At 44.3% G+C, this 16995-nt stretch overlaps 1 protein-coding gene across 2 annotated transcripts in view; it reads right to left on the bottom strand.

The window, feature by feature from the left end:
* The window catches only part of LOC139380535 (von Willebrand factor A domain containing 8), a 100060-nt gene that overhangs the window by 55635 nt on the left and 27430 nt on the right, over positions 1 to 16995 (bottom strand). For both annotated transcript variants that reach the window (XM_071123279.1, XM_071123280.1), the window contains exons 15-22: positions 11317 to 11485; positions 11120 to 11197; positions 10905 to 11020; positions 10652 to 10749; positions 10457 to 10563; positions 7277 to 7348; positions 6360 to 6436; positions 2723 to 2798 (exon numbers count right to left, since the gene is read on the bottom strand). In XM_071123279.1, the coding sequence (XP_070979380.1) occupies positions 2723 to 2798; positions 6360 to 6436; positions 7277 to 7348; positions 10457 to 10563; positions 10652 to 10749; positions 10905 to 11020; positions 11120 to 11197; positions 11317 to 11485 (793 nt within the window). The remainder of the gene's footprint in view (positions 1 to 2722; positions 2799 to 6359; positions 6437 to 7276; positions 7349 to 10456; positions 10564 to 10651; positions 10750 to 10904; positions 11021 to 11119; positions 11198 to 11316; positions 11486 to 16995) is intronic.

Here is a 16995-nt window from a genome sequence, read left to right as displayed (position 1 = left end):
TCAAACAAAAATAAACTGTGTATACTTTCGGGGGAAAGGTCTGACGTTATAGAGTTGGCAGCACAGTATGTCATAGCTTGACACAAGCTAAAGGAGGAAACATGAAATGTATTATTTTCTCCATGTGTTATAAGTAATAGACAATATAAGTACCACCTTAATTTTAAAAAAAAGGGAAAAAAAGAGTTCAATTAGATTCTGACCGTTGAACATTATAACATTTCTGTGTTGGCTATTTATTTGTGATATGAAAATAGAGCTCTTTTCCAATCTCATAAAACATTCTAGAAATAAGCTCAGTGTCATTATTCTCACAAGGGTAGGGTGCTGGAGTACTGAAAACAGGGGTGTCAAAATAGTTTTTATTTTACTGTAATTATTACTTTTTAAACAATTTCTCTGAGAAATTGCATTAGTATAAAAGAGTACTGAATGTATAATATAATACACTGAGTGTACTGAATGTATAATACACTGCTCAAAAAAATAACGGGAACACTAAAATAACACATCCTAGATCTGAATGAATGAAATATTCTTATTAAATACTTTTCTTCTTTACATAGTTGAATGTGCTGACAACAAAATCACACAAAAATTATCAATGGAAATCAAATTTATCAACCCATGGAGCTCTGGATTTGGAGTCACACTCAAAATTAAAGTGGAAAACCACACTACAGGCTGATCCAACTTTGATGTAATGTCCTTAAAACAAGTCAAAATGAGGCTCAGTAGTGTGTGTGGCCTCCACGTGCCTGTATGACCTCCCTACAATGCCTGGGCATGCTCCTGATGAGGTGGCGGATGGTCTCCTGAGGGATCTCCTCCCAGACCTGGACTAAAGCATCCGCCAACTCCTGGACAGTCTGTGGTGCAACGTGGCGTTGGTGGATGGAGCGAGACATGATGTCCCAGATGTGCTCAATTGGATTCAGGTCTGGGGAATGGGCGGGCCAGTCCATGCATCAATGCCTTCCTCTTGCAGGAACTGCTGACACATTCCAGCCACATGAGGTCTAGCATTGTCTTGCATTAGGAGGAACCCAGGACCAACCGCACCAGCATATGGTCTCACAAGGGGTCTGAGGATCATCTCATCTCGGTACCTAATGGCAGTCAGGCTACCTCTGGCGAGCACATGGAGGGCTGTGCGGCCCCCAAAGAAATGCCACCCCACACCATGACTGACCCACCGCCAAACCAGTCATGCTGGAGGATGTTGCAGGCAGCAGAACGTTCTCCACTGCGTCTCCAGACTGTCACATGTGCTCAGTGTGGACCTGATTTAATCTGTGAAGAGCACAGGGCGCCACTGGCAAATTTGCCAATCTTGGTGTTCTCTGGCAAATGCCAAACGTCCTGCACGGTGTTGGGCTGTAAGCACAACCCCCACCTGTGGAAGTCGGGCCCTCATACCACCCTCATGGAGTCTGTTTCTGACCGTTTGAGCAGGCACATGCACATTTGTGGCCTGCTGGAGGTCATTTTTCAGGGCTCTGGCAGTGCTCCTCCTGCTCCTCCTTGCACAAAGGCAGAGGTAGCGGTCCTGCTGCTGGGTTGTTGCCCTCCTACGGCCTCCTCCACGTCTCCTGATGTACTGGCCTGTCTCCTAGTAGCGCCTCCATGCTCTGGACACTACGCTGACAGACACGGGTTGTAGACTCCGTCTCATGCTACCACTAGAGTGAAAGCACCGCCAGCATTCAAAAGTGACCAAAACATCAGCCAGGAAGCATAGGAACTGAGAAGTGGTCTGAGGTCCCCACCTGCAGAACCACTCCTTTATTGGGGGTGTCTTGCTAATTACCTATAATTTCCACCTGTTGTCTATTCCTTTTGCACAACAGCATGTGAAATGTATTGTCAATCAGTGTTGCTTCCTAAGTGGACAGTTTGATTTCACAGAAGTGTGATTGACTTGGAGTTACATTGTGTTGTTTAAGTGTTCCCTTTATTTTTTTGAGCAGTGTATAATACACTGAGTGTACTGAATGTATAATATAATACACTGAGTGTACTGAATGTATAATATAATACACGGAGTGTACTGAATGTATAATATAATACACAGAGTGTACTGAATGTATAATATAATACACTGAGTGTACAAAACAACAAGAACAGTTTCCTAATAGAGTTGCACTACCCCCATTTGCCCTGAGAAGAGCCTTAATTCGTCGGGACATGGACTCTAGCCCATGTTGACTCGATGTCCTTTGGCTGGTGGACTATTCTTGATAGTCCACCACACGGGAAACTGTTGAGCGTGAAAAACCCAGCAGCATTGCAGTTCTTGACACAAACCTTTGCACCTGGCACCTACAACCATACCCCGTTTAAAGGCACTTCAATTATTTTGTCTTTCCCATTCACCCTCTGAATCGCACACATACACAATCCATGTCTCAATTGTCTCGAGGCTTAAAAATCCTTCTTCAACCCGTCTCCTCCCCTTCATCTACACTGACTGAAGTGGATTTAACAAGTGACATCAATAAGAGTTGATAGCTTTCACCTGGATTCACCTGGTCAGTCTGTCATGGGGAAACAGCAGGTGTTCCTAATGTTTTGTATACTCAGTGTATATACACACGGTTTTCCTTTAGTATTATAGCTACTATTCTTATTGTTGTCACGGTTGTTTTTGTATCACTTCGCTTTGGCAACGTTGACCTGGGCATTTATGCAAGTAAAGCTGAGAGAGAGAAGTCATACTGACCAGTGGTGAGTCCTCGTAGATGATAATTCCATCTCTAACAGAAGGCTGTAGGGTCAGGGTCTGAACTGTAGTGTCCCTGGAAAGGGGAGAGGACGGAAAGGTGGGTCACACACTTTACAGTCAATAACACACGTAGAGGAGATGGAACGGCTCTCCCCATCCAGGCCAGTTTCCATTGAAGATCAAAAACACATGAGTCTGCTCACTGTCAATGTGTGACCTGTACAGCATGCCCCGGTTTCTCTGTTTGATGGACAGGCTGCTTCTCAATCATCATTTTGAGACGCCGCTCAGTGGACGTACCCACACGCACATGCGTGCGCAAACATACACACATGCCAACACCCACACACTCATCTCAGTACACTTCATGACAGGCTGCCTCCCCAAAGCCATGATTTTGGTCTAAAATTAGCTAGTGCTAACCAGGCCACCCACACACACACAGCTATAGTAGCTAACTAGGTCACATCTACATGCAGCCCTGTCCCCGTCTGCTTCTGTCTTTCAGACGACTTTCACCAGACAACCTCTACTTTCTCTCAGTAATTACAGAGGCACTCCACGAGAGGAGGAATCTGACATGAAAACTAAACGTACACGTAAACGGCAGTCCCCCCCCACCCCCCCCCAACTCACTCATGTAAGACAGAAGGGTAAAACCTTGCCTACAGTCAAGTTGCTCTGCAAAGCACAGGATTGGGAGCTGAGGAGATCACAAAGGAAAGCCATCAACTGAACTCCTGTCTTTCCCCTGGAAACTGAAGTCGAGCGTGATGGTTGCATCTCGTCTCTAGACTCGGCTATTGTGTGATTTGCTGCTGTCCAGTCAAGCAGAATGATTACTAGGGGACCACTGACCTTATTGTCTATCTGTCTGACTGTCCCAGTGCTATATAATAGACTGATCCGTTGACTGTCACGCCTATGGATGTTTTCACATGATGAGCATAGTGAGACCGGTCTCCTGTCTCTTTGTAACTGAGAGAGCAGTGCGTGTGTGTGTGTGTGTGTGTGTGTATATATATTCCTTGACACGTGCATGTGTCCTGTCTCTATCACTGCCAGGTAAACTACAATCCTATTCAGAGCCTCTGTTGAAACAGCCTTTCTACAAGTGTGTCTATATCAACAACCATGTTGTAGGTGGTCTAACACTGAAGCTGCCGCGACCTGATTTTCAGAATCTTTGAAAAATGTAGGTTTCTTCATGTGTGGGACTAAATGCGCTCGCTTTCAATACATAACGGTGAATGTGTTATCCTACCAAGGATCATTCTGTTGTGGTGAACGTGTTTTGTGGTTGTTTTTATCTTCCTTGCCTCGCTGCACTTATTGTCATTCCGATTGGATACAAGTGTTTGTTCACCCCGGCAGGGCAACCTTGTTTGATATATATTTTCCATGCTGAACCACCTGAAGGCTAGACTGAAGGCTAACTTACATCAATAACTAATATCAATGTGTGTGTGTGGTCTGAAATCAGGCCAGCCGCAACCAATGTTCTGTTTCTATCAAGGTGACGTGGCGGGCTATTTATAGAAGCCCCCCCGAGAAGCACTTTTGCATACTGAAGATGTGAATGCTCATCCCCAAACTCTTTTTACGTGTCTATTGTCAAAAAGGATAAAGCTACGAACATGTACAACTTCATCGGTAAGAGCACGATAACAATACGGAAGAAAGTGGCAACGTATTCTACAAGAAGCAATATCACTCCCTAAAAAAGCAACCTCATGAAGCAATCTTTCATATGATAAAGGGAAGATATACAAGACCTTGCAGAGAACATATCCAGCTTCCAATCTCTTAGGAAAAAAATATCTCAATATTTGAACCCAAAACTTAAAAAGAACTGATGTTGGCCCAAGATGGAGGGAGAGCATAACTAATGAAATGACAGGTATCGACAAATGTACACTTAATCCAGTGTAAACAGTGCATTCGGAAAGTATTCAGACACCTTGACTTTTTCCACATTACAGACTTACTCTAAAATTAATTCAATAGCTTTCCCCCCTCAATCTACACACAATACCCCATAATGACAAATTAAAAACAGCTTTTTCAAATTTTTAGCAAATGTATTAATAACAAAAAACTGAAATATCACATTTACATAAGTATTCAGACCCTTTACTCAGTACTTTGTTGAAGCCCCTTTGGCAATGGTTACAGCCTCGAGTCTTCCTGGGTATGACGCTACAAGGTTGGCACACCTGTATTTGGGGGGTTTCTCCCATTCTTCTCTGCAGATCCTCTCAAGCTCTGTCAGGTTGGATGGGGAGCATTGCTGCACAGCTATTTTCAGGTCTTTCCAGAGATGTTCAATCGGGTTCAAGTCCGGGCTCTGGCTGGGCCACTCAAGGACATTCAGAGACTTGTCCAGAAGTCACTCCTGCGTTGTCTTGGCTGTGTGCTTAGGGTTGTTGTCCTGTTAGAAGGTGAACCTTCACCCCCAGTCTGAGGTTCTGAGTGCTCTGGAGCAGGTTTTCTTCAAGGATCTCTCTGTACCTTTCTCCGTTCATCTTTGCCTCGATCCTGACTAGTCTCCCAGTCCCTGCCACTGAAAAACATCCCCACAGCATGATGCTTCCACCACCATGCTTCACTGTAAGGATGGTGCCAGGTTTCCTCCAGACGTGATGCTTGGCATTCAGGCCAAAGAGTTTAATCTTGGTTTCATCTTACCAGAGAATCTTGTTTCTCATGGTCTGAGAGTCTTTAGGTGCCCTTTGGCAAACTCCAAGCCACACTACCAAAAAGCTTGACAGTTGGCAGTCAGAAGTATTACAATGTAAACTTTTAATCCGTCTGTCTGCATTTCAAGACATGGCATATGGGGGGGGGGTGTAGGGAGATACCCAATGGGGTGGACGAGTCTCCTCTCATCTTGAAAAAACATATACTAAAAACGTGGAAATCAAACAATCCGCCATCGTTAACAAAATGGAAAAATCGAATGATTGTGGCAAGAAAGAATGTCGGCACTAGGGATGTGAGCATGTGAGTCTGGGCAGACGAGATGTAGTCTTTGTTTGTATGGGTCTGTAAGCTGTGGTTCATATGCATATGTGTGTATCAGTAGTGAAAATAAAAAACACTTTTTAAAGGGGAACCAAGAGAAACACCTGTAGGTGTGCTTTCTATCTAACAGCTCTATTGTACTCCCCTTGGCCTGAACACTGCTGTCCTGATTTCTCTGTAACACCCTCAGATAGAGGCAGAGCCAAGGGAGAGCAGCGACAGAGAGTGCTACCCACACTCTGCTTTTCACAGATACCCTTTTCTCGGGTTGTTAAAAAGAAAGAAATGACTTGTTGGTCACATATACAAGACAAGTCGTATTTAGCTGTGGAAAACACTCCCACTATTTAAGATGGGAATCTTATTTGCCTGGTTGTTATAATAGAAATGTTAGGTGATTCAAATGCCCTCAATTTGACATAACACGACCACATATGTGTCAGCTAAAACTCCACGATGGTCCATTAGAAAAGGGATGCAGTTTACCGATGGCAAGAATATATCAACACTCGAAAACAATCCTGGATAGTGGGATAGGGTCGTCTTACCCCCCCCCCCTCCCTCCGCCAAACACACGCAGGTACACACACTCTGACCTTTAACCTCTCACCTGTGAAGCTGCAGGTATTCCCTGGGCCTGTTGAGAAGATGGAGGAACCTGTCCACAATCTTATTCTTTCCCACTCCCTGTGAGTACGCACACAAATATTGTATTCAACATACAGTATAATACTAACGCAAATAAAGTCAACACATTTTTTCATGTATAGAGTGTCCGAAATAATGTATATTTCATCATTCTCAATACAGGACTCAGTTCATTTCTCTTCACACACTTCCAAGGGAACTCATCTCAAGAGGACTATTTCACATCCAGTTATTGTTAAAGAACATCCCTGTCACAACTCCTAACCATCAGTCTTGCAGTTGACTCCAACATGTCTAAAATATCTGTTGAGGCCCAGAGCGTGTGCTGTGTGTCTGTGAGACGGCTCTATTCCCAAAGCTCGCCCACTCCCTCCCTCCCCGAACACCCTAGGGCCCTTCAGAGGGCACAGGATGTCCACTACGGAGGGAGTGTGGGCGGCGGACGGAGTGTCCACGCTGACAGAGCTGAAGGGTGGAGGATGGGTGGCCCACGGGGACAGACAGAGACTGGGTCATAAAGATCACAGTGACCTGTGATCAAAACAGTTTCAGAGTAGGAATGTTGATTTAAGATCAGTCTTTCCTATCAGATCATAATGACTGAGATAACCCGGACAGGGCGGACCTTTCAAATACAGGCCCAGCACTGTATTAAAATATATCTATATGCAACTCTATGCAGTTCTCTTCACGACTGTCAATGGACCTAACTGAGTTTGGCTATGGCTATCGATTAGTTTTAATTGATCGCTCAATAAAGTGGTTCCCTAATGATGGATCAGGAGCCAACCGCTCTCTTTGGATTGCAGCCAAAGCCATTTTTAAATGGCCATTTCGATCATGCAAAAGCTGTGATTGGTCTTTGGCCCTGTAACTCACCTGATTTCCTACCAATAGGAGGTGCTCTCCCAGCAGGAAGTCTTTCAGCATGTCCTCCATCACCATCATATGCTGTAGAGGGAGCGAGAAACAGTAAGTTTATAATGAATCCATGTTACATGTGTTTAGTAGATTGATTGACAGTTCAAGGCACTAGGTAGTAGGGGTGAGGTGTCCTCCAATGAACTGGCCTCATTTAAAACACTGCTTTCCCTCAATCTCCTTCCCCTCTACTCCTCTCTTCCTTTCTACTCTCAAAAAAGGACAGAAAGCAGGTTCTTCAGAAGTGGGCAGGCAGGAACATCCTCTCTCACCCTCTTCTCTCTATCCCTCTATCTTTCTCAGCCCTGTCACAGCAGGAAAAAGGTAGAATCAAGGAGAGAGTGAGAGAGAGGGAGGCGTGAGAGGAGGGATGAAAGACAGATATAGAGCAAGAGCAAGAGAGAGACACGACAGAGAGCTAGAGAGGAGAGAGAGAGGGAGAGAGAGAGAACCGACAAAGAGCTAGAGAGGAGAGAGAGAGAGAGACGAGAATGAGAGAGAACCGACAATGAGCTAGATAGGAGAGAGAGAGAAAGGGAAAGTGAGAGAGAGGGAGGCGTGAGAGGAGGGATGAAAGACAGATATAGAACAAGAGAGAGACGCGACAGAGAGCTAGAGAGGAGAGAGAGAGGGAGGCGTGAGAGAGAACCGACAAAGAGCTAGAGAGGAGAGAGAGAGAGAGAGGGAGAGTGAGAACCGACAAAGAGCTAGAGAGGAGAGAGAGAGAGAGAGAGAGAGGGAGAGTGAGAGAGAACCGACAAAGAGCTAGAGAGGAGAGAGAGAGAGAGGGAACCGACAAAGAGCTAGAGAGGAGAGAGAGGGAGAGTGAGAGAGAACCGACAAAGAGCTAGAGAGGAGAGAGAGAGGGAGAGAGAACCGACAAAGAGCTAGAGAGGAGAGAGAGAGAGGGAGAGTGAGAGAGAACCGAAAAAGAGCTAGAGAGGAGAGAGAGAGGGAGAGTGAGTGAGTGAGAACCGACAAAGAGCTAGAGAGGAGAGAGAGGGAGAGTGAGAGAGAACCGACAAAGAGCTAGAGAGGAGAGAGAGGGAGAGTGAGAGAGAACCGACAAAGAGCTAGAGAGGAGAGAGAGGGAGAGTGAGAGAGAACCGACAAAGAGCTAGAGAGGAGAGAGAGGGAGAGAGAACCGACAAAGAGCTAGAGAGGAGAGAGAGAGGGAGAGAGAACCGACAAAGAGCTAGAGAGGAGAGAGAGAGGGAGAGTGAGTGAGAGAGAACCGACAAAGAGCTAGAGAGGAGAGAGAGAGAGGGAGAGAGAGAGAACCGACAAAGAGCTAGAGAGGAGAGAGAGGGAGAGGGAGAGAGAAGCGACAAAGAGCTAGAGAGGAGAGAGAGGGAGAGGGAGAGAGAACCGACAAAGAGCTAGAGAGGAGAGAGAGGGAGAGAGAGAGAACTGACAAAGAGCTAGAGAGGAGAGAGGGAGAGAGAGAGAGCCGACAAAGAGCTAGAGAGGAGAGAGGGAGAGAGAGAGAACCGACAAAGAGCTAGAGAGAGAGAGAGAGAGAGAGAGAACCGACAAAGAGCTAGAGAGGAGAGAGGGAGAGTGAGAGAGAACCGACAAAGAGCTAGAGAGGAGAGAGAGAGGGAGAGTGAGAGAGAACCGACAAAGAGCTAGAGAGGAGGGAGAGTGAGAGAGAACCGACAAAGAGCTAGAGAGAGAGAGGGAAAGTGAGTGAGAACCGACAAAGAGCTAGAGAGGAGAGAGAGAGGGAGAGGGAGAGAGAACCGACAAAGAGCTAGAGAGGAGAGAGAGAGAGAGAGGGAGAGGGAGAGAGAACCGACAAAGAGCTAGAGAGGAGAGAGAGAGGGAGAGGGAGAGAGAACCGACAAAGAGCTAGAGAGGAGAGAGAGAGAGAGAGAGAGGGAGAGGGAGAGAGAGCGAACCGACAAAGAGCTAGAGAGGAGAGAGGGAGAGAAGGGAGAGAGAACCGACAAAGAGCTAGAGAGGAGAGAGAGAGGGAGAGTGAGTGAGAGAGAACCGACAAAGAGCTAGAGAGGAGAGAGAGAGAGGGAGAGAGAGAGAACCGACAAAGAGCTAGAGAGGAGAGAGAGGGAGAGTGAGAGAGAACCGACAAAGAGCTAGAGAGGAGAGAGAGGGAGAGGGAGAGAGAACCGACAAAGAGCTAGAGAGGAGAGAGAGGGAGAGAGAGAGAGAGAACTGACAAAGAGCTAGAGGAGAGAGAGGGAGAGTGAGAGAGAACTGACAAAGAGCTAGAGAGGAGAGAGGGAGAGAGAGAGAACCGACAAAGAGCTAGAGAGGAGAGAGGGAGAGAGAGAGAACCGACAAAGAGCTAGAGAGGAGAGAGGGAGAGAGAGAGAACCGACAAAGAGCTAGAGAGAGAGAGAGGGAGAGAGAGAGAACCGACAAAGAGCTAGAGAGGAGAGAGGGAGAGAGAGAGAACCGACAAAGAGCTAGAGAGAGAGAGAGGGAGAGAGAGAGAACCGACAAAGAGCTAGAGAGGAGAGAGGGAGAGTGAGAGAGAACTGACAAAGAGCTAGAGAGGAGAGAGAGAGGGAGAGAGAGAGAACCGACAAAGAGCTAGAGAGGAGGGAGAGTGAGAGAGAACCGACAAAGAGCTAGAGAGGAGTGAGAGAGAGGGAGTGAGAGAGAACCAACAAAGAGCTAGAGAGGAGAGAGAGAGGGAGAGGGAGAGGGAGAGAGAACCGACAAAGAGCTAGAGAGGAGAGAGAGAGAGGGAGAGGGAGAGGGAGAGAGAACCGACAAAGAGCTAGAGAGGAGAGAGGGAGAGAGAGCGAACCGACAAAGAGCTAGAGAGGAGAGAGGGAGAGAAGGGAGAGAGAACCGACAAAGAGCTAGAGAGGAGTGAGAGAGAGGGAGTAAGAGAGAACCAACAAAGAGCTAGAGAGGAGAGAGAGAGAGAGAGGGGAGAGAGAACCGACAAAGAGCTAGAGAGGAGAGAGAGAGAGAGAGAGAGGGGGGAGAGAGACAAGTGTGGGGGAGCATGAAAAAAAGATAGACGGGAAGGAGAGAGCAATGGATAGATCTGGGGCAGTCCCACTCAGTATTCTAGAGAGGACTCAGAACCCCTCAGTCCAGGGGTTGATACAACTACAATCAGTGTGTGTGTGTGTGTGTGTGTGTGTGTGTGGAGGCCATTACTTGTGCGTTGTCGTAGAAGAGCACGTCAGGCACCTTCATCTTCTCCCCAGCATTATAGACAGGAGCTGACACACTGCCTATGGTCAACACACCATCCTTTACAGTGCCTGGATGGAGAGAGGGGTGAAATAGATTATACATGTTTGTGCATGGTGTGTGGTGTGTGGTGTGTGTGTGTGTGTGTGTGTCTCTTACAGCTGTGGTCGTGTGCCTCAGCATCAGGCTGTGTGTCCTGTATAGAGCAGCTAGCCAGGCCCTTCTGTAGAGAGGAACGAGCCAGGCTGGGTAGAAACCTAATCAAACATAAAGCATATTATTGCATATTATAACAAGGTTACTAAAACAGACAATTTAATCCCAAGCAACGTACAGTTTAAAGGAATAGTTCAATCAACATTTGTCTAACAAATTAGTTTGTGTGTGTGTACATGCGTGTGCTTCTGTGTACCTGGACAGACAGGCTTTGTTGACAGCGTGAGCGATGCTCTCCTCTGGATACTGAGAGAGACGACGACAGATCCTCAACAGCTGTCTGGTGGACAGGGACGAAGCTAGAGACTGGGCCTGGACACACAGCAGACGGTTTGGTACACATACTCACTAGCATGGACACACACACACACACGCACGCACACACGCACACGCACACACACACACACTTACAGTAGGGTCGTTGGTCTGTCGGAGGTTGTGTGTGAGGTGGAGGAGCTGCTCCACTGCTTCCTTCGGAACGTTGGGAGTCTGGAGAGACAGAGAGACAGAGAGAGAGAGAGAGAGAGAATGAATGGAGGATGATATGAAGGAAACAGATGACTGAATCAACGTGTGTGTGTGTGTGTGTGTGTGTGTGGGCGTCTCACCAAGCCCTGTATGAGGCTGGTCTCCTGTGCCCGTGCCAGAGGCTGGATGTTGTGGAACATGAACATGGTGAGTAGTTCAGGACCCAACCACTGCTGACCACTGCTGCCCGCCACAGGGGGCTCTGCCAGGGCCAACACACGAAACGAAGGGTGGACGGGGAAGATGGACCTGGAAACACACACACATTTTAGAGCTTGTAGAGACTTTACCGATTGTGAATCACGACATATACATGTTTTGTTGTCCAGAAAGACTTGTTTACAGTACAAGGGGTTTTCCTTAGTCAAGGTATGTAGTCAGTAAAAACCTCAGGTCATATAGTACTGTGGTAATAGTACTGTAGTTATAGTACTAAGGTAATAGTACTGTAGTTATAGTACTATGGTAATCATACTGTTGTTATAGTACTGTAGTAATAGTACTGTAGTTATAGTACTGTAGTTATAGTACTGTAGTTATAGTACTATGGTAATCATAATGTGGTTATAGTACTGTAGTTATAGTACTGTAGATATAGTACTGTAGTTATAGTACTATGGTAATCATACTGTTATAGTACTGTAGTAATAGTACTGTAGTTATAGTACTGTAGTTATAGTACTGTAGTTATAATACTGTAGTTATAATACTGTAGTAATAGTACTATGGTAATAGTACTGTAGTTATAGCACTGTAGTAATAGTACTGTGGTAATAGTACTGTAGTTATAGCACTGTAGTTATAGTACTGTAGTAATAGTACTGTGGCTATAGTACTATGGTAATAGTACTGTAGTTATAGTACTGTAGTTATAGTACTGTGGTTATAGTGCTATGGTAATAGTACTGTAGTAATAGTACTGTGGTAATAGTACTGTAGTAATACTACTGTAGTAATAGTACTGTGGTTATAGTACTGTGGTTATAGTACTATGGTAATAGTACTGTAGTTATAGCACTGTAGTTATAGTACTGTAGTTATAGTACTGTAGTAATAGTACTGTGGTTATAGTACTATGGTAATAGTACTGTAGTTATAGTACTGTAGTAATAGTACTGTGGTTATAGTACTATGGTAATAGTACTATGGTAATAGTACTGTGGTAATAGTACTGTGGTTATAGTACTGTGGTTATAGTACTGTAGTTATAGTACTGTAGTAATAGTACTGTAGTAATAGTACTGTAGTAATAGTACTGTGGTTATAGTACTATGGTAATAGTACTGTAGTTATAGTACTGTAGTTATAGTACTGTGGTAATAGTACTGTAGTAATAGTACTGTAGTAATAGTACTGTGGTTATAGTACTGTAGTAATAGTACTGTAGTAATAGTACTGTAGTTATAGTACTGTAGTTATAGTACTATGGTTATAGTACTATGGTAATAGTACTGTAGTTATAGCACTGTGGTAATAGTACTGTAGTTATAGTACTGTAGTTATAGTACTGTAGTAATAGTACTGTAGTAATAGTACTGTGGTTATAGTACTGTGGTAATAGTACTGTGGTAATAGCACTGTAGTTATAGCACTGTGGTAATAGTACTGTAGTTCTAGTACTGTAGTTCTAGTACTGTAGTTATAGTACTGTAGTTATAGTACTGTAGTAATAGTACTGTGGTTATAGTACTGTGGTTATAGTACTGTAGTAATAGTACTGTAGTAATAGTACTGTAGTAATAGTACTGTGGTTATAGTACTGTGGTTATAGTACTGTAGTAATAGTAGTGTAGTAATAGTACTGTGGTTATAGTACTGTGGTTATAGTACTGTGGTTATAGTACTGTAGTAATAGTACTGTAGTTATAGTACTATGGTAATAGTACTGTAGTTATAGTACTGTAGTTATAAAACTAGTTACAGTACTGTAGTAATAGTATTTGTATAGTAATAGTGACTGACTGTAATAATGGTAACTCTACAGTTACAGTATGTGTAATAAATAACATGATAGTGGCCCTGGCCCATAGTCCTGGGTGGAATCACATCAAGAGTGTGAGCCGCGGGAAACTCAGGATACACACACACACACACACACACACACACACACACACACACACACACACACACACACACACACACACACACACACACACACACACACACACACACACACACACACACACACACACACACACACACACACACAAAGGGGAAGTGATTTAATTTCAGCCCAGACGCCCTACCACAAACATCCTTCCTGCCAGCCTAGGTGCTCGAACACACACACACACACGTGCAGCAGCACATACATTTTGTTCACCCAAATACCAAACTAAACAACCCTGAATCCTGACCGATGGACTACATTTCTATCTGGAGAAGAAATAATTTAAAGGGAACATGTAGGGAGAAATTGTAGCCATTCTATCATATAGTTCTGATGGTTAAATGTTGTCTGTTGGATGATGTCAAATCTGACATTTGTGATTAGGAAGAGAAGGTGGAAACAATACAGAGTTAAATGAGAGGGTGAAAGGCAGATAAACAGAAAGAGTTGTCCTGCCAACAGTCAGTAGACAACATTCCTCTATCCTCGTTCTATTCCTCAATATCTCTCCCCCGCTCTCTCTCTCTCCCTCCCCCTCTCTCTTTACCACATTCCTCTATCCTTGTTCTATTCCTCTTTATCTCTCCCCCGCTCTCCCACTCCCTTCCCCTCTCCCTTTAGCACATTCCGCTATCCTCGTTCTATTCCCCCACTCTCTCTCTCCGTTCCCCTCTCTTTACCACATTCCTCTATCCTCGTTCTATTCCTCTTTATCTCTCCCCTGCTCTCTCACTCCCTTCCCCACATTCCTCTATTCCTCTTTCTCTCCCTCGCTCTTTCCCTTCCCCTCTCTCTTTACCACATTCCTCTATCCTCGTTCTATTCCTCTTTATCTCTCCCCCGCTCTCCCACTCCCGTCCCCTCTCTCTTTACCACATTCCTCTATCCTCATTCTATTCCTCTTTATCTCTCCCCCGCTCTCCCCCTCTCTCTTTACCATTCCTCTATCCTCGTTCTATTCCTCTTTATCTCTCCCCCGCTCTCTCTCTCCCTCCCCCTCTCTCTTTATCACATTCCTCTATCCTTGTTCTATTCCTCTCTCTCCCCCGCTCTCCCACTCCCTTCCCCTCTCTCTTTACCATAATCCTCCATCCTCGTTCTCTCCCCCACTCTCTCACTCCCTTCCCCTCTCTCTTTACCACATTCCTCTATCCTTGTTCTATTCCTCTTTATCTCTCCCCCGCTCTCTCACTCCCTTCCCCACTCTCCTCTATCCTCGTTCTATTCCTCTTTATCTCTCCCCCACTCTCTCTCTCCGTTCCCCTCTCTTTACCACATTCCTCTATCCTCGTTCTATTCCTCAATATCTCTCCCCCACTCTCATTCTCTCTCTTCATCCCTCCCCTTCTCTCTCCTACTAATTTCCTGTTATGGTGGTGGAGATGAAAGCAGTCATTGTCAGGGTTTTCACTTCTGACGCTAACACAGATATTTAAATACTACACTGCACAGGAGGTTGGTGGGACCTTAATTGGGGAGGATGGGCTCGTGGTAATGGCTGGAGCGAAACTAGAGGAATGGTTTCCATGTGTTTGATGCCATTCCATTCGTTCAAGTCATTATTATGAGCCGTCCTCCCCTCAACAGCCTCCACTGCTACACTGTCTACTGATTGACCTGCCTCTGGCTGCAAGGTCACGTACTGAGGTGTGAGTCAGTGGTGTGTGTGTGTGTGTGTGTCAAACTGTAACTCATAGCTCATGTCCCTAGACCCCTCAAACTCAACTCTGGACCTAAAAGCCAGTTCCACCGCATTTTTTAAATTGTGCCCCTCTAATCGGGGATTGATTTACACCTGGAATACCAGGTGTGTGCAATTAATGACCAGGTAGAACAGAAAACCAGCAGACTCCGAACCTCGTAGGGTTAATAAGGAGGCTTAATCAACACCCGACATTACACAGCCCATAACTTCACTGTTCTGTCTGACACGTGAAAGTCTGTCTGTGGGGTATGACACCTGAGAGGAGGTATTATTGAATGACTAACCACAGGAAGGATGAGTCATCGGAAAATAAAATACAAAAATTGCACACACAGACACACACACAGTGATATCTAAATGGACGGCAAGCTAATTAACATGACAGGGTGTTGTATCCCTTCATCACACACATACAGCCACCATCACAACACATCACAAGCAGAACTGCCATCTCCATAGGCAACCTGGTCTCAGAGCATTTCATATTATTCTGTACGTATATTCATGACACATGTTATGCTTCGTATGATGTGTAGTAATTTGTGGATGTCCATCATCCATTTCGTATAATATGTTACAAATTGCAATTCGTACAATTACAGTCCCTTCAGAAAGTATTCATACCCCTTGACTTATTCCACATTTTGTTAGGTTACAGCCTGAATTCAAAATTGATTAAATATATGTTTTTTCTCACCCATCTTCACACAAAACTCCATAATGACAAAGTGGAAACATATTTTTAGACATTTTTGCAATTTATTTCAAATGAAATACAGTAATATCTCATTTACATAAGTATTCACACCCAAGTCAATACATGTTAGAATCTCCTTTGGCAGCAATTACAGCTGTGAGTGTTGCTTTTGCCCTAAACCTAATGCATAAAGTTAATTTCTTTGCCAATTTGTTTGTTCAGTTTTACTTAGGTGCCTTATTGCAAACAGGATGCATGTTTTGGATTATTTTTTATTCTGTACAGGCTTCCTTCTTTTCACTCTGCAAATTAGGTTAATATTGTGGAGTAACTACAATGTTGCTGATCCATCCTCAGTTCTCTCTTATCACAGCCATTAAACTCTAATTGTTTTAAAGTCAGCATTGGCCTCATTGTGAAATTCCTGAGCGGTTTCCTTTCTCCCCGGAAACTTAGTTAGGAAAGACGTCAGTATCTTTTTAGTGACGGTGTATTGATACACCATCCAAAGTGTAATTAATAACGCCACCATGTTTAAAGGGATATTCAATGTCTGCTTTTTTCTTTTTTACCCACCTACCCTTCTTTGCGAGGCATTGGAAAACCTCCCTAGTCTTTGTGGTTGAATCTGTATTTGAAATTGACTGCTCGACTAAGGGAATTTACAGATAATTGTATGTGTGTGGTACAGACATGAGGTAGCCAATAAAAAAATGTATGTTACACACTATTATTGCACACAGAGTGAGTCCATGCAACTTATTTTTTTATTTGATTTAACTAGGCAAGTCAGTTATGAACAAATTCTTATTTACAATGACGGCCTAGGAAGAGTGGGTTAACTGCCCTGTTCAGGGGCAGAACGACAGATTTTTACCTTGTCAGCTTGACATAACATAGGAGTTGAATACTTATTGATTCAAGACATTTCAGCTTTTCATTTTTAATCAATTTGTAAAGATAATATAATTTGTAAACATAATTCCACTTTGACATTATGGGGGATTGTGAAAGGTCAGAGACACATTTCAATTTGATCAATTTAAAATTCAGGCTGTAACACAAGAACATTTGGAAAACATCAAGGGGTATGAATACGTTCTGAAGGCACTATACATTAACAATTTCAAAAAACGTACAATATGTTACATATTTGCAAATGTATGATATGTTACAAATTCCAATTTATTGCGGCTAATGTTGGATAGGTGGCTAAAACTAATGCTAGCATGGCTAGGGGTTAGGGT

This window comes from Oncorhynchus clarkii, chromosome 22, assembly GCF_045791955.1.
Source record: "Oncorhynchus clarkii lewisi isolate Uvic-CL-2024 chromosome 22, UVic_Ocla_1.0, whole genome shotgun sequence".
NCBI classification, from domain to species: domain Eukaryota; kingdom Metazoa; phylum Chordata; class Actinopteri; order Salmoniformes; family Salmonidae; genus Oncorhynchus; species Oncorhynchus clarkii.
The sequence above is the reverse complement of the archived record's forward strand: the minus strand, read 5'-3'. Positions and strand labels throughout refer to the sequence as shown.